Source organism: Artemia sp. Qi Xiang Cuo, chromosome 1, assembly GCF_049724085.1.
Source record: "Artemia sp. Qi Xiang Cuo chromosome 1, ASM4972408v1, whole genome shotgun sequence".
Lineage (NCBI taxonomy): Eukaryota > Metazoa > Arthropoda > Branchiopoda > Anostraca > Artemiidae > Artemia > Artemia sp. Qi Xiang Cuo.
Genome location: NC_142794.1, coordinates 15,705,338 through 15,732,122, shown reverse-complemented (window position 1 = coordinate 15,732,122; position 26,785 = coordinate 15,705,338). Strand labels below are relative to the sequence as shown.

Genomic DNA, 26,785 nt, shown 5'->3' with positions numbered 1-26,785 from the left:
CTAAAAAATTTCAGCTTAAAGAGTGATTGGTAGAGGAGAGGGCAGCCTCTCTAATGTACGGAACAAATATCGTCCGCTTTAAGTTTTAATGCTACTCCTTACTTTCAGTTAAACCTTTTTTTATGTAATTTAAAGATAGTGTGGCCTTTATGTCTCCTGAATAATATTTTGTGTCTATTAAGGATTAAGGGTCATCACATCATGATGGATCACATCATGGTCCATGAAATCAGGTTTCACCCGGGTTTCTAGCCTGTTGGTAAAATGCGTTCTGACTATAACTGACATTAAGACCTCTCATTCATTTTGATGTTCTGAAATTCGAGAAAGAAGCCGAGAAAAAATCCCAAACTACTGGTTTAAACATAATACGTAATTTATGACTTAAAAAGCAAAGAATTGAAAAGGAGATTCTTAAAAAATTAAACTAGAGATTTAAGTATTGTAATGAAAGTAATAAAATTATTTTTCTTACGGAAGTAAAGGATGAATTTGAAACAAACAAAAATTATTATTTCGCTGATTATGCAAGATATATTTACAAAAACCTAGCTGAAATATACTGACTTGCAATATCGACTTATATTTGTAGGATTCTAAAAGCTTGGGTTTTACTGATAATACAAAACCAACGCAAAAACAACAAGATGTTCGCTTAGGAGCAGAAAGTCCATAAGTAAATTGCAAAAAACGAAAGAATAATTTATAAGGCTCTCCATAATCTCTCACTGGCCTTGATATCGATATTTTTTTGTGTTGACAAAAATCAAGTAAGCTCATTCAAGCAAAGTGAAGCACCTTAAATGAAAAAATCTCAGTTTTATATTTTTTCAATGCATTTTCAAACTTTTCGTTACAAAGGGCTGTGGTTCACTCTTCGCTAGGTTGCAGCTGTTTGTCAAACTATGATGAAAGCTCTAATGTTAATAAGATAATTCGTTCTGTATAATTTGTTCAGTTGAATAATAAATCTGTATTTCCTATTGTGATCAAAACGAAATGAAAAATTTGTAAATATGAGTTTTCTCGTTTTTCAATTTCCATTTTCTTTTGTTGAGTAGCCTATTGCTTTCCATTTCTTTATCAACTTAATCAACTTAATCAACTTAATTTAATCAACTTAATTATCAACTTAATCAACTTAAATTTTAGATGAAAGTAAAGAGTGAAATTGAAACTTGAAACGAACAAAAATTGCTGATTCGCAGTTTTTGCTATCCGAAATTTTTTTTAAATAAACTGACCCGTGACATTTCTCTGTTTATAGAATTTTTTCTAACTTCTTTTGGAACTAAGATTTTTGCAGTTTTTCTGCTGCAATGCCGCGAAGAAGTTTAAACTTCTCTTAATAAAGTTTACTTTCATTATTTGTGCCTCTTGAACTTTAACAGTTAAAGGAGAACTTGCCATTAGAACAATATTATCAGGAAACATACAAGGTTAAAACAAAAGAATTGTAAAATTCAGAGAGGGGCAGCTCCCTTCCTTTAAATGACGGACACGTGTGTGACGACAAAACGAGTGACCAATTTATGCACGCCTTAACCGGGGGGGGGGACTAAAACCCCAATTGTTAAAGCTTCGAATGGTTTCACATTTCAACGCTCCTAAGATGTTCAAGTGCCCCGCTAGCGCTGGAAAGAAAACAGGGGAAAAACAGGGATGTCAGGGTCTCAATCTGTTTTTAAGATTCCCAAAAATATGCTTTAGTACTTCAACTTTACTGTTATGATAAACATAAATAGTATTTATCACTCTTTCTTAATAATTTTTAAACTTGAATGAAAATATATTTTCACTAAGCAGTTTTTTTTTCAAAGCCCGTTGTTCATTTTCCATTACCAAGAGGACTCTGAGGGGGTGGTATTCAAGAGAGAGATTTACGCATTCGATTAGGGATTTTGGCAACGGAGCTTTCAATGGCACATAACACAAAAACTCCTATTTTAAGGTGACATATGCCACCGTACGCCGGTACTGTCAAGAAAGTTTCCATATGAAAGAATTAGTTGCCAAATGAGCTCTTATAAAGTTTTTTTTTTAAGTTTCTTTTGAAAATTTTTGAAGTTTCTTGATGTTTCTGTCAGGTTATTTTTTGAAGTTTCCAAAATCTATTATCGTAAAGTACTTTCACTCCTAAGATAAATACAAATTACATTTTTGGTACTTTTGGGTTATCATGACTACATTGAAGAAGTGAAGTTACGTTAATCCTAATAATATATACCGTAACAGGGCGAAACTATAATACTTTAGTATCGAAATTCCAAAAGATGCTATATATAACTATGGAAATCAAGCTTCCCAGGCCTCATCGTATGGAAAACATTGCCTATCCACTTTTTTAAATCATACATTAAATTAAATTATTCCTGCATAGTAGTTTATTTCAGGCTAAGCTAATTACCTCCAAACGCAGATAGACAAACCGGTTTTACTCAGATTAAGAACTTGAGTGTAGTCGGGATAACACATAAGTACCCAGTTTTATTTCAAAAACCAATTTAACTTTTTTTTTTCATTTGGCAGATGTTTTCAGAACATATCTCTTACTAAGAGGGCTGGGAGGAGGATTTTGTAATTAAGGAAATTGTAAACCTTCTTTTGAGGATTTCAACCATGAAGACTGTATGCTACCTTTTCCTTTTGTATGCTTCCTGTCCCTTTCCCCTTCCTTTTCCCTTCCGCTTCCTTTTTCTTTTGTATTCCTTTTATATCATTCCAAGCTTTTCAAAGAGTTCATGGTAACGAACTGTAAGTAAGGGGCGACCCGGCTCAATGGTAACCGAAACTAAAAAAAACAGAATTTTGATACCAATAGATATATCAAAAGAATTAGATTTTAATTCTGATTTCAAATATATAAGTTTCATCAAGTTTAATCTGACGTATCAAAAGTTAGGCGCCTGAGAAAATTTGGCTGATTTTCGGAAAAAGGGGGAAAGACCCCCTAAAAGTTATAGAACCTTAATGAAAATCACACCATCATATTCAGCGTATCAGAGAACCCTACTGTAGAGGTTTCAAGCTCCTATCTACAAAAATGTGGAATTTTCCATTTTTGCCAGAAGAAAGATCACGGATGCGTGTTTATTTGTTTTTTTTCCCAGGGGTGATCGTATCGACACAATGGTCCTAGAATATTGTGGAAGGGCTCATTGGAATGGAAATTAAAAGTTCTAGTGCCGTTTTTAAGTGACAAAAAAATGGACGGCAACTAGGCCCCCTCCCACGCTCATTTTTTCCCCAAAGTCACCTGATCAAAATTTTGAGATAGCCATTTTTTTCATAATGTTCGAAAATATTATAAGTATGTCTTTTATGATGACTTAATCCCCCGGCGTTCCCGGGAGAAGGGCTGAAAGTTATGAACTTTACCCAATATTAACATATAGTATTGGTTATTTGGAAGTATACAGTACAGACGTTTTCAGGGGAGATTTTTCCTGGTAGTGGGGGGGGGGTGGGGGGTTATGTGGGAGGATCTTTCCATGAAGGAAGTTTTCATGGGGAAAGGGACATTGCTATGAAGGTGACGCCGGACTTCCTAGCATTATTTAAAAAAAAGATCAGAAATTAAATATAAAAAAACAAGTTTTTCAACTGCAACAGCAGCAACATCAAAACTTTAAACGAACAGAAAATATTAAATATATGATTGGGTTCACCCGCTAGTCAATACCTCACTCGTTAAGCCAGAGATTTTTTAGTACTTTCATAAGAGCTATTTATTCTAATTAACGGACTTTGTGATTAAGCGGTCATTTTTAAAGAATTGGAAAAAAATTCAAACTTTCGCTTAAAGAGCAAGGTATTGACTAGGGGCTGAATCGCCTAATATACATATTAAAAATATATAAATATAGAAGTTTGTTACGTAAGTTAATTAGTAAGTTACGAATATTTATTACTAATAAAAACGTTCGTAAGTAAAATTGAACAAGTTTCGAGAAAGCCATTTAACTAAATAAAAGTAAATTGATATTAAAATTTTGTTTTAATTATTTACGTAATGTGAGCCAAGATCAAAACCTCTATTTATTCAAAAACGTTCAAAAATTAAATAAAAAACAAGTTTTTTTAACTGAAAGTAAGGAGCGACATTTAAACTTAAAACGAACAGAAATTATTCCGTATATGGAAGGGGCTGTCCCCTCCTCAACGCCTTGCTGTTTACACTAAAGTTTGACTTTCTCACAACTCTTTTTTTTTTAAACAATAAAAAACTTTAGCGTAAAAGCAAGGCGTTGAGGAGGGGACAGCCCCTTTCATATACGGAATAATTTCTGTTCGTTTTAAGTCTTAATGTCGCTCCTTACTTTCAGTTAAAAAAACTTGTTTTTTTTATTTAATTCTATAACGTTTTTTAATTAAGTCGCCCAATAGAACTTTTGAGACAGTCATAAGGTTCTACATAGTCAAAAAGCTAGTAAATGTTTCTTGGAGAATGACGTGGTCCCCCATAGTTCCGGAGGAAAAGGCTTCAAGTTATAAACATAGCCCAATGTTTACATAAAATATTGGCTATTGGGACGTTTCAGTTATACAGGCGTTTTCAGGAGGAATTCTTTTCTTGGAGGGGGGTCGGAGTAGGGGTTATGGGGAAGAATCTTTCCTTGGAGGATGTTTCCTTAGGGGAAGGGACATTTCTATGAAGGGGTGCCGAATATATATATATATATATATATATATATATATATATATATATATATATATATATATATATATATATATATATATATATATGATATGGATATATATATATATATATATATATATATATATATATATATATATATATATATATATATATATATATATATATATATATATATATATATATATATATATATATATATATATATATATATATATATATATATATATATATATATTATTATATACATATTTTGATTTATTTTATCTACTAATATTAGCTACATTTCGGTTGCAAGGAACGCAGAAAATTTTTACTTTAATAAATGTAACCTATGATAGACAGTTTCTAATGTCAATTTTCACTGGAGTAGGAATGTGGAATTCAGATTTCTTCTCAGTATTAAAATAGACTGGCAAACACCGTTAAAGCACCAATGACAGTGACAGTGACATCTGATTGGTTGAATTGGTTTGTGTGAAAACTTACATAACCGCACATGTATTAACAAGGAAAACTGGCAGGCTCAATATTTAATTGAAAAGACCTCCATATGCAGCTAAGCAGTTTTTGCTTCTAGTGAGTGTCAAATAAAAAAAATCGAATGACTCCCCCCCCCTCCCCTAAAAAGCTAAGAACTCCATTTAATTATTCTATTCAACTTGGCAACAGTGACGAAATTTTGATACTTACTTAAAAATTTCACAATTTTGTAACAAAAACAACAACAAAAAAAATCTTAAATAATCCGTTTTTCTGGTAAGAATAGGTATAAGATGATTCCGGTGGGGAGGGGCAAACTCTTTTTATTTGATGTCGTTAGTGATTTAAGGTTTAAAGCCCAGGATGATTCTAGCAGATAGAATAAAGCTACAACTCTTGCACGAAATGGTTAACACATTGATAGAGTTTACAAAGTACTCTTATGTCTCTTGTCTCATGTCTCATATATAACGACTCATTTTAGTGCTTTTAATACTATTTTTCTTTTTCAGATTTTCGTCTCCTTCTTTTTGTTTCTGATTACAAATGATAAAAATTGCAAATATAATTTTTTTTTTAATATGGCGTGGCTTAACTAAAAGGTGAGTTTTTATTAATTGCAAATTGTATGTGAGTCATAAAAAAGTTAAAGATAAAAATCCTCTAGAGCGATTGCTGGCGCAGAGGGTGTCCAGTCAACGTTTCAGGGTTATGAGTCATAAGAAAGAGGAATCACAATTGAAGTGTATAGGTTACTCTACTTTTAGAAAACGAATTCTATTGAGAGCTTGAGCAAGCCTGATTGGCGAAAACTATTGCTGCAATGTGAATGTTCGCACATCTTATCAGGCTTGTACTCAAGTATTTGTTTTTTGTCGGAGAGGTGGGGAGTTAATTCGTCAAAACTTCCCAAACTAGGCTAATTATAGGGAAATTTAGGGAAGATTTTACAAATCTAGATATCTCCCCCCCCCCTCTCCATGAGAAAATTCTTGCTTTGTATTGTTACAGAAATTTGTTATAACACCTTCACATTGAAATAAAAAAAAACTATCTGGATTCAAATTTTTAAGTTCGTTAATCCCTTTCAAGATAGTTCTATCCTGTAAAATTAGACAGTTATCACATATTTTGTTTCTCCTCTTTTATTAAAACAGGCAATTTATACAAGGGTGAATTGAAATAAATTTATGGCTAAAATTATGGTTGAAGGTGATTCGAACCCGATCCCGGATGAAGGACAGTATTTAAGATAATAAAGCTTGAAATATTCTTTTCTTTTTCAGACTTTTGTCTTGGGTGAGTGGTGGCACCCTATCAAGAGCAAGTGGAAATTTATAAGAAGAAAAGACGGTAATTACCCTGAAGTCGTATAGCTGGAATAGGTGTTAAGCGAATCTTAACTATTAGGTTCCTTGGGCAGGCATCCATAGGAAGAAGGTAGCCTGCCCACTTTGAGTGCAGTGTTTCAGATTTATTGAAGTGGAAAAATGGGTGTGACTCAAGAGCTTGCCCCTAGTTTCACACAGAAGCCCCAATTGCGTAACGAGGATGAGGGGAATAGATTGATTTTTGAATGTCAGTTGAATGCATCTCCAAAACCAGAGGTAACTTTTGATTTCTTATTTGTAGCCACTAGAAACTCCCCTTTAAGAAATATCAATGTCAGAGAAAGAAAGATTTAAATGTATTAAATTATTTTTTTTTTGCGGCAAATTCAGTCTAACTTTAAAAAGTTGCCCAGTCTTTAAAAACGGCACAGTATTGTCGCTATAACGATAGAATGTTTTAAATAAAAATTTTATCTGTACAGTTAAGTGTGGCTCTGAAACGTGGGCACTTCGAAAGACTGAAAAATATTTTATAAATGTATTAAAATATTTATTAAATGTACATTAAATGTTAAATATTTAAGCCATATTTTAGGGCCACGTTTTGCAGTTTGCAGCTGCCACCCCGTTTTTAGAAGAAATCATACTGGCACTTATGTATTATACCAAACACAGTCGAGAAGTTTGCTGAATGTAAGATCTGAGAAAACCGGTTTCATAGCCACAAAGACAAATAACGGGTGACAGAATGCATTGGACTTACATAACTTGGGCTATATATTTGCACATTAGGGGGGGGGGGGGTAAGGTTCGGATTGGTTAGATTATTAGATTGCAAGACTTGGTGAAAAGGATTTTTCCTAAGCTGGCTACCAACTGCGTTGATATAGAAGTTGGCTAAATAATGTCGTGAGGTTAAGTTACCGCTAGCCCATACATAGTAATGACATGGGAATTCGTTTGAAAATAACTTTACTTACAAAGCTGGAAAACTTTCTGTACCTTTTGGATGATTTCAAATGTCGCTTTTTTCTTCTTTTGATCCAAAACAAGTTCTTCTTGTATCTAGCAAGTGGGGAGAAACAATTTTTAGAAAAAAGAAAATATCATCAGGCAAAGAAGAATAAACTGTTAAAAATAGTAATAGGAAATTAAGGGTACCAACAGGCATATAATTAACCATATTCTTATTGGGGAGGACAGTTTTAACAGGAGTTGAAAATTCAAAACGGAAAATAGTTGACCAATTTGTAAAAATCCTAAAATATGGGAGGGATATGAAGTTCCCTCGTGCAGACGTGGTTGGGTAGTAGTCCCACAAATTAAAGGTTAACGTAAAGCTAGACAAAAAGCACCCAGCCCCTCCACATCCCTTAAAACAGAGAAAAAGAGTAAGAAGCTTAATTTTAATGTCACTGGCGGTTCCAGGGGAAGGGCCGCCCTTCCCCCAATATTTTTTCTGGTGCCCTCATTCCTTGTTTTTTTCAATCATTTTTTTAGAATAAATTCGTCAATTCGGTCAGTTATTGGCACCTTTGTCACATTGTCCCCTCCCCTCTCCAAGATTTTTGTTATTGGTGCCCTTGTCACATTGGTCCCACGCCCAAGATTTTGCTCTAGCTCTGCCCCTGCTTATTTCCATGAGAACTCTTTAGTTAGGAAAACTCTTACAACCACTTTTTTTATTGAACTTTTATTGGTCTCTTTTATTGAACTTCATTTTTCAGAAAGAAATGACGTAGTAGGTAGCTTTTAAGCTTCAAAATGCTTAAACTAAATTTATCACAAAAGCCTCTTATGCCTGTAATCGATTTGTATTTTATTTGTGCATTTAATATCTTTAAATCCAATTTATAAACCATCGATGGCCAATGTCATTTTCAACTGTCAATGAATGGTCAATGGATTATCAGCTGTGTATTTTAGATCTTTATACCAATTTTTCTATTTGAAATTCATGCAGTTTGGGCTGCCTTTCAACATTGGAAAATACTTCTATTTTACTTACACCTTACTGTAACACCAAGCCTCTTGAGGCAAATACTGATGAGTGCACTGGTTCTCCATCCGAGTCTGTTGAATTGTCACTTTTTACCCCCACCCATGTAGTTCAAATTTTCTTTATTTCTTTTCTTATGACCTCTTTCTGCCCTATTCATAACCAAACTGTTCTTCTCTTGAAACTTTATCAGCACCTTATCTTAGTCTGATAAGTGCTGCAATACAAAGTATTGTGCATCCTTCAGAAATCAAGCTAATAAATCTGTAAATACCTCACTCACTCCTATGATTAAGAGGATTAATCGAAAGTTTTTCTAAAACCATTAGAGAATTCCCCCTTCTCACAAAAGATATTCATAGTCATCAGTGTTTTTTAACTTAATAATAACTTTATTTCAAAACTTCATTTACCACCCTATTGCCACTTGGAAGGACCATATGCATGAGAGACAACAGTAAAAAAATAAATTTTATTTGATGATTTGAATAGAAGTGCCTAGAACCCTGAAAAGCTTAAGATTTAGGGGAGGGTATAATACCCCTCCTCCTGCATACATATCTCACCTGAGGCCTCCTCACAATTTTTCATTTCTCTAGCACAGTTTCTAGCAACTCCTTGTGGAATAAATCTTCCTTCACTTCAAATTGTCGAATAATCCTTAAGTCTTTTCTATATCCTTTCCTACAACCTTATTGCAGCTTTAAACCTTTTTCAGTATGTTGTGCCATAATTTACACTCCTCTTTACAACTCCTCTTTAACGCTCCTCTTTAACACTTTAACATTCTTACACTCCTCTTTACACCTACTCTAACACTTTTTTTTATACCTTTTTTATACCATTGAAGACCTGTTCGTGCCTTCAACTGGGATGGGGTCAAACTGATTACTTTGTCTCAATTTTTTAACTTGTCAAAAAAATATTTTTACAATATTAGTACAATATTAGAACAATATATCACTGTTATGTCTTGTGCAGCTATATTTTAGCAATTTCATCAGTTGCCTTCATATTACATCTTCTTGATCCATACTTTAATACCTTCTTTAGTTCCCTAACATTTCTCTTATTCACGTATGATCTATCACTCAAAAATCTCTTGTACAAACCCTTTGTCTCTTCTAAGAAGATTATAGCGTTTTTACTAATATTTTCTAGCTGCTTTCCCAGTTTTCTTTCCTATGGTACCTTCTTGACTTAATTAAATTAAGTTTTTTGCGTCCTCTTTTTTCATTTGTCTATTAATGTAACTCCTGTATTCACTTCTATCATCTGCCGAGTGGAGTAGATACGGTAAGCTAAGCAACGAGAAGTTGTCCTTCCATCTCTTTTGGGGGAGGGGTTGCCCTCTTGGTTGAGAACCATGACACCTTCTGGTACTTTGTAAATCATTTTTCAAATATTATTTATTCTGTTTTCTATAATTTCAAAACACAAACTATCCACTTCTGCTGTCTACCATAATTATGATAGACATGATAGACACGTTATGATATATATAACGTTATGATAACGTTGTGATATCTTTGTTTTGTTTTAGTTGCAGTGGTACCTAACGTTATGATATCTTAACGTTATGATATATGATAACGTTATGATATCTTTGTTTTGTTTTAGGTGCAGTGGTACCTAACGTTATGATATCTTTACGTTATGATATATGATAACGTTATGATATCTTTGTTTTGTTTTAGGTGCAGTGGTACCTAACGTTATGATATCTTAACGTTATGATATATGATAACGTTATGATATCTTTGTTTTGTTTTAGGTGCACTGGTACCTAACGTTATGATATCTTAACGTTTTGATATATGATAACGTTATGATATCTTTGTTTTGTTTTTAGGTGCAATGGTACCGTGAGGATAAACTTATTGTAGAGGACGACCGAACACTTATACACATTAGAGAAGTCTCACCTGGAAGATATACCGTTGCGCTGGACATTAATGATGTCGTTGAAACAGATGGCGGTCTTTACAAGGTTAAGGCAAAGAATAAGCTGGGAGAAGTTTCTGCTTCAATTAACCTTAATTTCAGTCGTAAGTCCCAATTACTCTAGCCACATATATTTTAGCACTAATAGTACAGTTTTAAAGTACTATTTTGCTTAAAGTATTATGCTACTGAAAAGTGGAGCATCTCTTTCAGTGGAACATCTTTGTTCCTCTGAAAAGTGGAACAAAGATGTGGTCAGGGGTATCAGAAAGAAGGTCAGGGGGAGTAGATTTGTCTCCTGAATTGTCTGAAAGATCACTCTCCTGGAAAGCTGAAAAATTTACGTTATTCATCTTCTAACAACCTAATATAAAACCTAACAATTTAACATAAACAACTTAATATAAAACTTAATATAAAACCTAAACTTAATATAACTTATAACTTAATGATAACTTCTATAAACTTAATAAATTCTTATAAACTTAATAATAACTTCTAACAACCTAATATAAAACCTAACAACTTAACATAAACAACTTAATATAAAACTTAATATAAAACCTAAACTTAATATAACTAACTTAATAATAACTTCTGTAAACTTAATAACTTCTAATAAACTTAATAATAACTTCTAAAAACCTAATATAAAACCTAACAACTTAACGTAAACAACTTAATATAAAACCTAAACTTAGTATAACTTCTATTAACTTAATTAACTAATATAACTAAACTTAATATAACTAACTTAATAATAACTTCTATTAACTTAATAACTTCTAATAAACTTAATAATAACTTCTAATAACTTAATATAAAACCTAATATAAAATATGTCTCTGTTATCACCGACATGGGGGCTTTAGTACGTTTTAGCACAATAAGTACATCCATAAAGTAAAATGCTTTTGTGTATGAAGAAAGGAAACACAAAGGAGTTTAGAAATAAGCGAAGTTGGTTTCCCCCTTGAAATAGTTCCAGAGACTCCCAGCGGGAACAATTCCAAAATAGCGGCCTTAAAATGCAACTATTTTTGACATTTGAATCAGAAAAGAAATGTTTCTCTATTCAATAAGGGAGGAGAAATGGTTTCTCCATATGAAATGGCCCCAAAGACCCTACCCCAGAACAATTACAAAACAGTGGCTTTAAAATGGACTTCTTTCGGTTTTCAATATTTTAGTCAGTTATAAAATATACCTCTCTTAAATAAAAATATCTTAGGTCTATATGGTTTAATTTTGAGGTTAGAGAATATTTCGAATAAGTAGTCCCGAAGGACCTAAAAAACTGAAGATTTAGGCTTGCCCAAAATTTAAAAACTTGGAAATTCGTTACTTTGTGTACAAGCAGTTTTTTCCTTTTTGTTTGTTTATCTTTTATTTGAAAGAGGTGTAAATATTTTACCACAATTTAGAACAAGTTTTGAAACTAAGAAATAGCACAACTGCACTGTCGCTGCAGGGCCGTATCCAGGATTTTTTTCGGAGGGGGTTTTACTAATTATTTTTTTTGGGTGGGGTGGGGGGGGGGGTTACACAAAAAGCCTTAAAAACACATAGAAAATTTGTTTATGTCCATTTTTGTTACGGGGGTCAGAACCCTTACCCCCCCTGGATACGGCCTTGTGTCGTTGTATAATTTCATTGATTTGTTTTATAACGGAGACTTTTTATTATATTTAGTGAGACAATAAATTAAATCCCAATCCAAATCTTGTGCTTTCGTAAAGGGTCCTTTTTCTAATTTGATTCCTTTTTTCGCTTGTAGGATTGTGTGCTTTTGAAAAAGTTCCGTGGTGGTGATCTCGAAGTATCAAATTTTTTCATTTTCTAAGTTTTTTAATTCATTTCTTCACTGCTAATAATAAAAATTCTCTAGTTAAAAAAACGCATTAAAATAAGAAATAATGGAGAATGTAAGCTAAACTTCTGCAAGATACTTAGAGTCTTCGTAAACACAGATATGCTTGACATACATGAGCGCCCAAGGCCGTATCCAGGGGGGGGGGTTACCCGGTTTGCACCCCCCCGAAATTTTTGACCGACTCGAAAATAAGTCGAAAATTAGTAAAACCTAGGTAAAAATCAGTAAAATTAGTCGAAAACTGAGTCAAAAATTAGTAAAACCCCCCCCGAAAAAGTCAAAAATTAGTAAAACCCCCCCTGAACAAAAATCGTGGATACGGCCCGGTGAGCGCCCATAAGCTGAATTCCAGGGGGGGCAAACCTGGTCTAATTGGCACTTTTAATGCTGTATAATAGAAATCTGGAACAAAAATATAAAACTAAGGCAGCATCATTCAGCCAGGGGATGGGGGTGCCCCCCTGACCCCCCTTATAGGCGCCCATGTTGACATATGCTTGCATATGTCCATGGACATAGGCTAGACCTTAGAGGAGGGACAAATTGATTTATTACGGAGGGAGGGAGCGAAAGAAGCAAAAATATTGTTATCACAGTTAGTACAATTGAGCCTAGTTGATTACGAAAAGTATGATTCGTTCTTCAATTTAGAATGTTTCCTTATTCTATCGATGTTTTCTCATTTCATAATGTAATCATGTTCTATAAATGTTTTCCTATTTCTCATTCTTTATAAACAAACGATATTCTCGAACATAGGGTGGTTTTTTTTTTCAAATGATATCTTGTTTAAAGTTTTTCTTTGTTTTGATGTAATATTATTAATTAGATATTGGAATGAAATTACATTGGCACCAATTATTTTAAGAACTAATTAGCTGGATTATGTGTATCTATATTAAAAAGCAAAAAAAAGCATTACCCTCTAATTTTTTAAGATATCTTTTTTATCTACCAAAAAAATCAAAAAATCTTCACCCCCTACATTTTAGTGAATTGACTCCCCTGTTGGTATTCCCTTGGTTTTTCTATGAGTACGTTTCTTGTGGAGATTTTAATTTAATTAACCTAATTAATTAAGGTGTAAAATAAAATTTTACACATTATTAATTAGTTCGATGAGTATTAGTTGATGTGTTAATTCAATTAATTTAATTCGAAAATACTTCAAATTTAATTCAAATTAACAGCAAACCTGGAACGCTATTAATTAATTCCCTGGTGCATTTATAATGATTACTAAAATATGAATATTTTAATGAGTAATGCGTAAAATATGGAAAAATATGAGAATTAATACTCATTAATTTTCTATTAATTCAAATTGATTAATTAATTCAAATCAATTAATTCAAATTCTCAATTAATTCAAATTTTCATTAATTCAAAATAAAAATATTGCATTAATACTCATTAATTCTCATAAAGTTGACCATTTGCCTCCATTTTTTCAATTTGATGATGCGTGGAAGTTAATCCACTAAGTACTATAGTTAACCGCATTCACAAAAATTAAATACAAAATTTAATACGAATTTGATTTTCTATCGTTCCAGCTGTTAATTTTGCTTTCTCCTGGAACGAATAAATTACTTTTTATTTAATATTTTAAACTTTTTGTCGCGCCTGGAACAGACTATAATATTAGTTATTTACCCCCCTGCACAAATACTTAGGAAAAACGGAATAGAAAAAGAAGTTAAAGAAAACAAAACAAACAAAACGTTATATAAGTAAACCAACGCTATGAGTGAGCAATCATGTGAATCAGCTGGAGATGTGGCCCTAGTTCCTTAATGCCTGTTGATAACAGTTTGTTGTGAAGTATTATAAATAATATAAAGTAGATCTTGGGCCTTGGGCCATTTCTCTGAGTTATCTCTTATTTCCAGTTTCTCTTGGGCCATTTACAATGCATAACATCCATAGGTAAGGATTGGGAATTTATTCAGCAACGGTCCCCTTTCTGGTCGACCCTGTGGCAGGGATTGACCCCCGAGTGTCATATTGTCAAGCAAAGATCCATCCACTGTGTAATAAGAGGTCTGAAGTGTTTTAAGCCTACTTTTAATAGTTCATGCCTTTTAATGAGTGAGGAGTTTTCGCTTTCGAGTCAAATAGGGTGGGTAAAGAAAGAACTTCAGATGCTGAAAGTAATGCAATTCTGAGACTTCAAACATCGCACCATTTTAGTAAACTTAATAGATCGGGTGGGAACTGGGAACAACATGGCATGGTGGAAAAAAAAAATTCTGAACACATACATCCGACCACCGAACATTGATTTTTAAGAATTCTGCTCTATTAAATAACATTTTTGAATATTAAGTACCTAGAAAGAAAGAAGATGAACTTTTAAAAGAGAGGGGTTCTCCAGCTTATAACGTTTCAGGTTATGCCTTGCATTTAAAGCGTATTTCTAGAATGCTGCGGGTTTAAAAGTTAAATTATGCAGCTCGAAGTTAGAATTTTATTTTTACAACAAATTTTTCTGTAACACTTTTTTAGTGCCACCCAAAAATAATGGAGCTTCTTTTAAAGAAAAGGAGAAAAAAGACAGCTATTAAACTTTAAAAAATCATGACACTCTGCGTGATGACGCAGAAAACAGCTGTGGTAGTCAATCCAATGGATACTATTAAAAATAAGCGAGGAATGGATGACCCAAAAACCCCATGTTTTTAAAGGGGGGGGGGGGGAAATGCATTTAATGCTCCAAATGTCTTGATGATAGCTTTTTAGCAAACGATGTTAATCTAAGAACATCAATGAATGTGTGGTTGAAGAAGTTGAGCTTTACCAAGAGATATCAGTAAAATTATCATAAACTGAAAAGATATTAAATAAATCAAAAGAATAAAACAAAAATTGAAATAGCTTAAAAGAAAAACTTAAATAAAGAAAATGCTTGGTACTTTTATTAGGTCCGTTTCTGTTATTGAATTCTACTTATATCTTATTTGACGTGATCAAGTAATAAATTTTATTTTCTTATTTAGCTGTGGATGAACCTATTGAAAGGTAGGAATCGATTATTGATCTTTGACCTTTTTCTTTTCTTTTTCTTATAATAAAATAACACTTTCTTTTCTTTCTACTCTAGCTAACGACTCTCAAATGATGAGGTAAGATTGGACTATATTTTCCGCTTTTTCATGTCTTTGTCTTCTTGCATGAATTTGAATGTCTGGAATTTTAACCTGTCTTAGCAAGTACATTTTGAACCCTTAAACAACATTTAAGTCTAAGGTGCCAACGGAAAGAGAACGGGGAATATTTTAGAGCAACCCTAGATGTTTTGCCCTTCTGTTATTTTGAAAAATATCCTTTTTTGTTTTTTTCATTGAAATTTTGTTATATAATCATTGAAAATATCATTGAAAACAGAATTGCTCCCGATAGGTTTTAAAAAGTACATTTTTTCCCGCTCCCCCTCCCGTGAATTAGAAAAAACTGCTTTTTTTTAAAATCTTCTTTTTTAGTGTTCGAGGACTCGCTAGAACAAAGTTTCAAACGAAGCATGACGTAAAATCTACAAATATTTAAACATTCTGTCTTAAGAAACACCTTTTTAAAAGTGTTTTAAAAGTCTGGGAATTGCTTCTTTCCTCTCTACGCACGGGTTGGCTCCATATAGGGTTTTGCGGCCACACTTTCTGTAATTTGCTCACCATATGAATTTGAAAGTCTGATAATTTGAAACTATCAGAGTGAGGACATTTTTAAAACCTTTTTAAAAGTAAAATGCAATTTGGTATAAACTTGACTCAAGTTTTCTGCCGAGGGTTATTTGGGGTTGATGGTCCTTAAGAATAGTATTCTTTTAATTCCTTGTAAACCATTTGGAGTTCAAATACGCCTATAGAACCAGGAACTGATACAAAAATAGTGTGTGGGAAGTTCACGAACGCAACTTGAGCTTTTTCATTTGTGTTTCTGGCCCATCCACCTATATAATTAATGAAAATTTCGACATTCTTGTGGGAGGGATACATGCCCCTAAAACCTCCCCCTGGATTTGTCTTTATAAGTAAGTAAGTAAGTAAATTTATTGCCCGAAAATTCACATGGAATTAAAACGGAGTATAACAAAGGAAAAAGAAAAAAAAAGTCACACTAGGGACCATCACCAAAGATATTTGATGTACATTAGGAAAACTACTGGCACAGGATGGCTAGCAACGCGTTCGCTCTTCCCTTAGCGTTTTTCAAAAGCGTTTTAGCGTTATAGAAAAAGATAAACTAATTGGCTATGAGGAATGTTGTGGTTACGTGGTTACGTGTGGCACGAAAATTGTCGTTGTTCACAAGTTTATGAGCACACTTTGCATAGGATGTTTTTATAGTCACGTTTATAACGTTTGATTGTTACATGCAAAAGTAGAGGCCGGCTCGATATATTTCGTTGCTTCTGATGGAAAGTAACATGGAAAATAGAATTTCCAAGGATATTCTCTAAGGAAAGGAAGTAAAGATTTGAAAGAACAAATATCATAAAAGCCATTATTACAAAGAAATAAGCTCTTGGATTTTCCTTTTTTTTGACATGAAAGAAGCCTTTCACTTCGTTTGAATTTTTCGTGAAGCAGGCGGAAACGAAGTCGTTATTTAACTTCGAATTTTACTAAGAATATATCCCTTATTATTTAATTAAGAAGACGGGCTACTTTCCAAGTCCATTTTAAATCTGGGGATCTTACTTTTGAAAAATAACGTGCTTTCAGTCCTCCAAAATTTCAACTTGAATCGGAATAATAATTTACACTTATGAAGTTTATGATATTAAATTTTTTTGGAATTCCAAGTCCTTAATTCTTAAGTGCCCTCAGAAAAATGCAAATTTTGTGATAAACCTACAGCTGTAGCTTGGAACAGCAGTATAAAACAATTATATGATTGGATTCATAAATTTTAGATATATCCATTCACTTAGCAAGAATTAGGTACTACTTAGGCTTTTTCTTAGATAAGGGTCCAAACCTACATAAAGAATTAGAAATTTTCCTATTGTTGCATGATTTTCATGTCTTTCCGATATCATGTTCAGCCTATTCAAATATAATTTGAATAATTCAAAATTCAGTGGAATATTTTGAATAATTCAAAATATTTTGAAAATTCAAAATATAATTCAGTGGTGATTAAAGCCGAATCTCAACTATCGAATGTTACCAAAATTACCTTTTTTCGTTACGAAACCTTGGTAAAAAATCACCAAGACTTGAACAGGGAACATCAACTGAAAAGTTCACTTTTTTTGGAAGAGGGCTCGTAATAACTGTTCATTAAGTAGATCAGTATGGAAATTGGCAAATAGTAAATAGCAAGTTGACAATTTAGCTTTGCAATAGCTTGCGGTTTAGCCTATGTTTTGTCTTGAAAATGTGTTAGCAGCATCTTCTAGCAGCACAGAATTGCTGCTAGAAGAAGCAGCACAGAATTGCTGCTAAAAGAAAAATCTTCTAGCAGCACAGAATTACTGAAAAGAAATAACTTTTCTTGGTAGATTGAAAACAAAGCAGAAAGCTAATCAGTAAGCCATTTTTAAGCCATTTTTAAAGACATTTTTAAGCCATTTTTTAAAGACATTTTTAGCCATTTTTAGCCCAAAAAATAAGAACCGTAATAAGTAAATTTGAAAACAAACCATGAAAGCGAACAAAAAGGCGAAGAATCAAACTTGTTAAAAATAAATAAAGATTATTGCATCGTTTAGTCCCTCCACCAATTTTCAACATAATTCCCACCACAAAAATTTAAAAAAATTTAATATTAATACTACTTGCCTAATTTGGTGTTATCAAACAGTTTTGGGCAATGAATTTGTAAGAAAGGAACTATTCAGACCAATAGTAAACGAAACTGTAAAAATAGAATAATTATAGCAATAGATAAAAAAAAGAATTGGCTTTTTATGCTGAGTTAAAATATGTACAATTCATTAAGCTTAATGGTACCCATCAAAAACTACGATCCATAGAATATTTGCCTTGTGTTTGAAAAAATGGGGAAACAACCCCAAAAAGTCAATTGATCATAATGAAAATCACATCAGATTCAGTATATCAGAGGGACCTATTGTAGAGGTTTGAAACTCCAATCTATAAAAATTCGGAATTTCTTTCTTTTTTTTTACAGAAGAAAGATCACGGATATATGTTTATTTTATTTTTTATTTTTATTTCAGGGGTGATTGTATCGAACCAATGACCTTAGAAGATCGGGGGAGGGCTTATTTGACCGAAAAAAAGTTCTAGTGCCCTGTTTAAGTGACCAGAAACATTGGACGGGGAACTAAATCCACTCTGAGCCATCCCCCACCCAAAACATCCGATTGACGTTGTTCACACATTGCATTTGTTATTGGGAAATATACAGAATTTTGTTTGGGGGGGGGGGGTGATTTGCTACAGAGTGGGTTTTCCAGGGGGATCTTGCTGTGGGGAGGAAGATTTCAGGGTAGAATTTTACAGTTTAAAATTTACAGGGGGAGGGGGGTAGAGAAGGAGATTTTCTGACATGATATGAAAAACGGCCAGAAATTAAATAAAAACAACAAGTTTTTTAAGTGAAAGTAAAGAAAAACATCAAAACTTAAAATGAACAGAAATTATTCTGTATATGAGGGGGGCTGCCCCTTCCTCACCCCTCGTTGTCTACGCAAAAAACTGACTTTTTCATAAGATTCTTTAAGAAAGACTACCCTAACACAAGGGCCACTGAATTTGAATGCGAAGTATTTTTGAAGAACTTTAAGACATTACCGTAGAGAGCAAAAAACAAAGAAAAAGAAATGAAATTTAAAATAAGCTTTGGTGTTCTTTCGGTTTTTCGAGAAGGGACATAAATCTTCAGGCCCTTTTTAGCGTAGCCTAGGCCTTAATTTAATACCATAAATAGTTTTTCTCCTTTTTCGTTTTACAAAGTTTCTCCTTTTTTATGAAGGGTCTCTCACCTTCCTTCTAGTATTTACTTATGTGTTTTGAGTGTTTTTATTCTTAATGACTAAAATAATTCAACCATAACTTAACTATGTTTTAATAATTTCAGTGATTTAACTGTGGCGAACATAGAGCAGGCTACTTTCTGAACGTTGCCATATTAAAAATAAAGTAGAGCCGGAATTGCCATAATATTTGAAATCAATCTCTTATAAAAAAAAAAGCTGCTACATTGAACGTTCCTCAAATAGGTCTGTGAAACGATAAAGTTTTGTTGTATTTTTGTTTTAGTTCTTTCTCATTTAAGTAAATGATTAAATTCTATCTCAAATACGTTGTTACAAGGCCGTACCCTGCTTTTTTTTTTTTTTTGGGGGGGGGGGGTACACAAAAACGCATACAAAATTTGTTTATATCCATTTTCGTTACGTTTTTACGAGTCAAACAATCATTTCGCAGGGGGGGGGGGTTCAAACCCCCTAACCCCCCCCCTGGAAACGGCTTTGCGTTGTTATTTGTTGACCATCTAAAATTTGTCCATCTATCTTGGCCGCTGCTATCCTTATGCTAAGGATATGCTTATCCTCGAGAGGTATCATAGGCAGCGCGATAGCGCTGCCTAAGTAAAGAACGATGTGGGGACAATGTATTATTATTTTTTTCATCCATACCCGGGCACTTCGTATCGAAGGAGATGTCGTAGAAACTTCGAAAAGGGTTCATTCGATTGGAAATTGGAGTGGCTAGTGCCCTTTTTAATAGTCGAAAGTGATTGGATGGCAACTAGCCCCCCCCCACATGCCCATCATTCCCCCCAACACTACCAATCAAAATTTTAACAGAGCCAGTTTGCTCACTATAGTTGTTTTCCAGATAGAAAATATGTTTTTAAGGAGGACATTACCCCACAACCCTCGGGGCAAGGGTTTTAAGTTACGCCCTGAGGGCATATAGGAACGATGTTGGCACAATGTATCATTTATTATTTTTTTTCTTTAGAGTAGGGCACTTCGTATCGAAGAAGTTGTCGTAGAAACTTCGAAAAGGGCTCATTCAATTGGATATTGGAGTGGCTTGTGCCCTTTTTTATAGTCGAAAGTGATTGTAAGCCCTTTTTAAAAGTCGAAAGTGATTGGAGGGCAACTAGCCCCCCCCCACGCTCATCATTCCTCCAAACACATCCAATCAAAATTTTGATATATCAATTTTGTTCAACGTAGTTCATTTCCACGTAGAAATTATATTTTTGAGGAGGACACTCCCCCACAGCCTTCAGGGCGAGGGTTGTAAGTTATACCCTGGGAGCATATAAGGTTTTTATAGAAGGCTTTGTCGTAAAAACTTCAAAAAGGCTCATTCGATTGGAAATTCAAAGGGCTAGTGCCCTTTTTAATAGTCAAAAGTGATTGGTGGGCAACTAGCCCCCAGCCCCCTCCCCCCACGCCTATCATTCCCCCAAACACATCCAATGAAAATTTTGAGATAGCCATTTTGTTCATCGTAGTTGATTTCCAGATAGAAAATACGTTTTTGAGGAGGTCACTCCCCAACTACATTCAGGGCAAGGATTTTAATTTATGCCCAGGGGGCATATAAGAAGTATGCTGACACAATGTTTCATTTATTATTTTTTTCCTTTAGTTCAGGGCACTTCGTATTGACAAAATTGTTGTAGAATCCTAAACATGGGCTCATTCAATTGAAAATTGGAGTGGCTTTTGCCCTTTTTAATATTCGAAAGTGATTTGAAGGGAATTAACATCCCATCCACGCCCACCATTTACCCAAATACATCCAATCAAAATTTTGAGACAACCATTTTGTTCAGCGTAGTTGATTTCTAGATAGAAATTATGTTTTTGAGAGGAAACTCGCCCACAAGCCTAAGGGAAAGGGTTGTAACCTATACCCTGGGGGCATATAAGGTTTTTATTGAAAGCTTTGCCGTAGAAACTTCAAAAAAGGCTCATTCGATTGGAAATTGAAATGGCTAGTGCTCTTTTTAATAGTCGAAAGTGATTGGAGGGCAACTAACCCCCCTCTCATGCCCATCTTTTCCCCAAACACATCGAATGAAAATTTTGAGATAGCCATTTTGTTCCACGTAGTTTAAAGTTCAGGAAATTATACCTTTGAGCAGGACACTCCCCCCATAGTCTTCGGGGCATGGGTTATAAGTTATGCTCTGGGGCATATAAGTTTTTATTGAAATCTTTGTCATAGAAACTTGAAAAAGGGCTAATTCGATTGGAAATTCGAAGGTTTAGTGCCCTTTTTAATAGTCGAAAGTGATTTGAAGACAATTAACCCCCTCTCTCACCCACCTTTTCCCCAAACATATCGAGTCAAGAGTTTTGGATAGCCGTTTTGTTCAGCGTTGTTGATTTCTAGATAGAAATTATGTTTTTGAGGAGGATAATCCCCCACAGCCCTCAGGGCAGGGGTTGTAAGTTATGCCCTGGGGGCTTATAAGGTTTTTATAGAACGCATTGTCACAGAAACTTCAAAAAAGGCTCATTCGATTGGAAATTGAAAGGGCTAGTGCCCTTTTTAATAGTCGAAAGTGATTTAAGAGCAACTAACCCCCCTCTGACGCCCACCTTTTCCCCAAATACATCCAATCCAAATTTTGAGATAACCATTTTGTTCCAAGCAGTTTAAAGTTCACGAAATTATACTTTTGAGCAGGGCACTCCCCCACAGTCTTCAGGGCATGGGCTATAAATTATGTCCTGGGGGCATATAAGTTTTTATTGACATCTTTGTCGTAGAAACTTGAAAAAGGGCTTATTCGATTGTAAATTCAAAGGTCTAGTACCCTTTTTAATAGTCTATAGTGATTTGAGGCCAACTAACCCCCATCTCTAACCCACCTTTTCCCCAAACACATCCCATCAAAAGTTTTAGATAGCCATTTTGTTCAGTGTTGTTGATTTCCAGATAGAAATTACGTTTTGAGGAGACAATCCCCCAAAGTCCTCAGGGCAAGGGTTGTGAGTTATGCCCTGGGGGCATATAAGGTTTTTAAAAAACGCGTTGTCACAGAAACTTCAAAAAGGGCTCATTCGATTGGAAATTGAAATGCCTAGTGCTCTTTTTAATAGTCGAAAGGGAATTGGAAGGCAACTAACACCCTTTCCACGCCCACCATTTCCCCAAACATATCCAATCAAAATTTTTAGATAGTCATTTTGTTCCATGCAGTTTTTAAGTTCAGGAAATTATACGTCTGAGCAGGACACTCCCCCCCCCACTGTCTCCAGAACAACGGTTAAAAGTTATACCCTGGGGGCAAATAAGTTTTTTTTTAGAAATCTTTGTTGTAGAAACTTGAAAAAGGGTCCATTCGATTGGAAATTCAAAGGGCTATTGCCCTTTTTGGTAGTCGAAAGTGATTGGAGGGTAACTAACCCCCCTCTCACGCCCACATTTTCCCCAAACACATCCAATCAAAATTTTTAGATAGCCATTTTATTCTACACAGCTGAAAATTTTGGAAATTAGGTCTTTAAGGATGACAACCCAATCCCCCCCCCAACCCTCAGGGCAAGGGTTGTAAGTTTTGCCCTGGGAGCATGTAAGGTTTTTATAGAAAGCGTTGTATAAAAAAATCATAAAAGGCTCACTCTGTGGGAAATTGAAGGGACTAATTACCTATTTAGAGTCAAAAGTGATTAGACAGCAACTAACACCCCTCTCACGTCCGACATATCCCCTAACATAATCAATCAAAGTTTTGAGATATCCATAGTGTTCATCGTAGTCTAAAGTTCTGGGAATTAGCTCTTTTAGCATGATAACCCCCTCAGAGCCCTCATTGCAAGGGTTGTAAGTTATGCTCTGGGGGCATATAAGGTTTATATAGAAATTTGTTGTAAAAGTTTCTAAAAGGGCTCATTTGTTTGGAAATTGAAATGGCTCGTTTTAATAGTCGAAAGTGAGTGTAAAGTAATTGACCCCCTCTCAAGCCCACAATTTCTCCAAACATATTCAATTAAAATTTTGAGATAGCCATTTTGTTCAAAGTAGTTGAAAGTTCTGGAAATTATGTATTTAAGGCTGGCGAACCTCCCCCCCCCAGAGTCCCCAGGGCAAAGGTTGTAAGTTAAGATTAAATCAAAATGCACTGTGTTAATGCTCATTCTCAATAAGGTTCTCAGCCGTATCCCAAGAACAACTGAGGGTATTATATTCAAACTTTCGGGGCTACTTCTTCTCTTAAAATTTAACCAAATCAAAATAGTGTAAGTGTATGCAAGCTATCAAAGAAAGCAAACAGATTTTTCCGCGAATAGTATCAAGTTTACTATTTCAGGTCAACTAGGGGAGGTATGAAACTAAATTAAACACCACTATTTGTGTATAGATTTTTAAAAGGATGTATGTTGTTAAAAATTGCTGAAAAGTTTTCTCCAGCATACAATTGCAGGCAAAACTATAAAGTCTTAAAAAAAGAAAAGATTTAAACTATTATTTTCTTTTTCCCTGAAAAGACTATGTCAATATAAAACGAACAGAAATTAATTAGAAAAACTTTTTCCACAAAATAAGTTTTTCAAAAAAAGTAAAACACTCCATTAAACCAAAAATGAGCAAAAATAAAATCAAATAATCTACCAAGCGTGAAACTACCACAAATGCGCATCGATAAATAAATGAAACCCAAAACGGACGAAAACTACATTAAATACTAATGTTAAACTGAAAACAATCAGAAATTAAGATGAGTTATGCTCAAAAGCCGTATTCTTTCGTAAGACCAGAATATTATTTATAATTTACTGAAAAAAAATACAAATGTAATATGCATTGTCAGTTTAATATACATATACTGATATTTGTTAACCAAAATGTTAATATTATTTGATTTATTAAAGTTATAAAAGTAAAAACATTTATATTTTTTCAGTTAAGTGCAAATTATGTTCTGGTATTGGGAAGGCATAGGGGGTTTTGAGCCTTGCTCATGTTAATTTCTGCTCGTTTTGAGTCTGACTCGGTTATTTATTGTAATTTCTGTTCGTTTTGGGTTTCATTGATTTATCGATGCTGATTTGTGGTAGTTTCACGCTTGGTGGATTATTTGATTTTATTTTTGCTCATTTTTGGTTTAATGGAGTTCTTTAATTTTCTTTGAAAAACTTATTTTGTGTAAAAAGTTTTTTAATCAATTAAATAAAAAAACAAGTTTTTTAACAGAAAGTAAGGAGCGACATTAAAACTAAAAACGAAAAGGAATTTTTCGTATATGAAAGAGGCTATCACCTCCTCAAAGCCTTGCTCTTTACGCTAAAGTTTTTTTATTATTTTAAAAAATAAAGTTTTTAGACAGAGTCAAACTTTAGCGTAAAGAGCGAGGCTTGAGAATGGGACAGCCCCTTTGATATACGGAATAATTTCTGTTCGTTTTTAGTTTTAATGTCGCTCCTTACTTTCAGTTAAAAAAACATGTTTTGTTTATTTAATTTCTGTACATTTTTGAATTAATGCAGCTTTGATTTTGGCTCACCGAACATGAATAATTAAAACAAAATTTGCATATTAATTTTTTTTGTTGCGAAATGGCTTTTTCGAAATTTTGTTCAGACGTAACTTGCGAATTAACTTACGTATCGAACTTCTATATTCGTATGTTTTTATTACGTATATTTGGGAGTTCGCCCCCTAGTTTATACCTCGCCCTTTTACTCTAAAGTTCAAATTTTGTTCGAATCACAAACCCTTGAATCACAAAGGCCGGTTAATTAGAATAGATAGCTCTTTTGAAAGTACTAAAAAAAATTATCGTAGAGAGCAAGGTATTGCCATGGGGGCGAGCCCCCTCATATACGTAATAATTTCTGTTCGTTTTAAGTTTTAATGTTGTTCCTTACTTTCAGTTGAACAAAACTTGTTTTTTTTTTATTTAATTTCTGATCTGTTTTTTCAATAATGCTGGGTAATCCGGCGCCCCCTTCATAGAAAAGTCCTTTCCCACAAGGATACATCCTCCATGGAAAGATTTTTCCTCGTAAACCCCTACTCAGACCCCCCCCCTCCCCCAGCAGAAAAATTTCCTCCTGAAAATGTTTGTATACTTCCCATTAACCGATACTATGTGTAAGCAATGGGCAAAGTTCATAACTTGCAGCCCTTCCCCCATGAACTGTGGGGGATTAAGTCATCCTCAAAGACACATTTATTAGAATTTTGACTATGCTGAACAAAATGGCTATCTAAAAATTTTGATTGGATGACTTTGGGAAAAAAATGAGCGTGGGAGGGGGCCAAGTTGCCCTCCTATTTTTCAGGCACTTAAAAAGGGCACTAGAACTTTTAATTTCCGTTTGAATGAGCCCTCTTACGATATTCTAGAACTACTGGATCGATACGATCACCCCTGGAAAAAAAACGTATCAGTAATCTTTCTTCTGGCAAAAAATACAAAATTCAACATTTTTGCAGATAGGAGCTTGAAACTTCTACATTAGGGTTCTCTTATACGCTGAATCGGATGGTGTGAGTTTCATTAAAGTGCTATGACTTTTAGAGGCTGTTTTCTCCTTTTTTAAAAAATAAGGCAAATTTTCTCAGGCGCGTAACTTTTGATTGGTAAGACTAAACTTGATGAAACTTATATATTTGAAATCAGCATAAAAATTTTATTGTTTTGATGTATCTATTGGTATCAAAATTTCGTTTTTTAGTGTTTCAGTTGTTATTTAGCCGGGTCGCACCTTACTTACATTTCGTTACCACGAACTGCTTGATAAAGCCGCATTCTGGATAACGTGGTAGCGCGTCAGTCAGCCTGCGTTTTGATGAAAAGCCTAGTCCTTACAAGCAATGTATAGTTAATCATCATGGTAGATTTTGTAAAACAAATGATCTTCAAAGGGGTAGGGGGAAGTGTAGGAGATATTTCCGGAGAAGAGGGAAAGGAAAAAATTCAGTCTTCACTTATCTCTATTTCTATGGCATGGAATATAGCCCAAATTGCAGCATGTATGATTTTTGTCTGTTTTCGTAATTCAATAACTTCCTTTGGGTTCACCGTAGAAACTTTATTTTTTATATAAGTAACAAAAATGTTTTCTGAAAAAAAAATCAGTGTGCAGTCATATGAGAAGTTGAACTGAAAACGAATAGGAATTACTATGGATGAACAAAAAACCTAAAATAAACGGAAATTCAAACGAGTAATTGAGTCAAAACTGAAAATAATGGATGTTACTATGGATGAATAACTGATAGCTTAAAAAAAGAAATTAAACTGAGCAGTCAAGTAAAACTTAAGACGAACAGAAATTACCACAAGTAAGAGTGTGGCTAGCCCCTCCCTTTTTTAAACCCTTTAAATGCTCCTGGAATTTCATTTTTGCTTCACTGAAAACAATTTGTATCTTGAACAGTGTTTTTTGTCATAACAACAGTATCAATAAAAATCAAACAAAAAAATAATAATAATAATTCTTGGAATTTGATTTTTCAATGGGATAGTGATAAATAATAAACTATTTTAAGAAGCTCGTGATTTCAAATTTTCCGTGTTGGCCTCTAAGAACCAAATGAATATTC

General features: G+C 33.9%; 1 protein-coding gene across 1 annotated transcript in view; it reads left to right on the top strand.

The window, feature by feature from the left end:
- bt (projectin protein bent) overlaps positions 1-26,785 on the top strand; it is a 379,904-nt gene that overhangs the window by 18,789 nt on the left and 334,330 nt on the right. The window contains 3 exon segments of the mRNA XM_089089036.1: positions 6,427-6,747; positions 10,323-10,518; positions 15,287-15,308. Of these exon segments, the coding sequence (XP_088945162.1) occupies positions 6,631-6,747; positions 10,323-10,518; positions 15,287-15,308 (335 nt within the window). The 5' untranslated portion in view covers positions 6,427-6,630.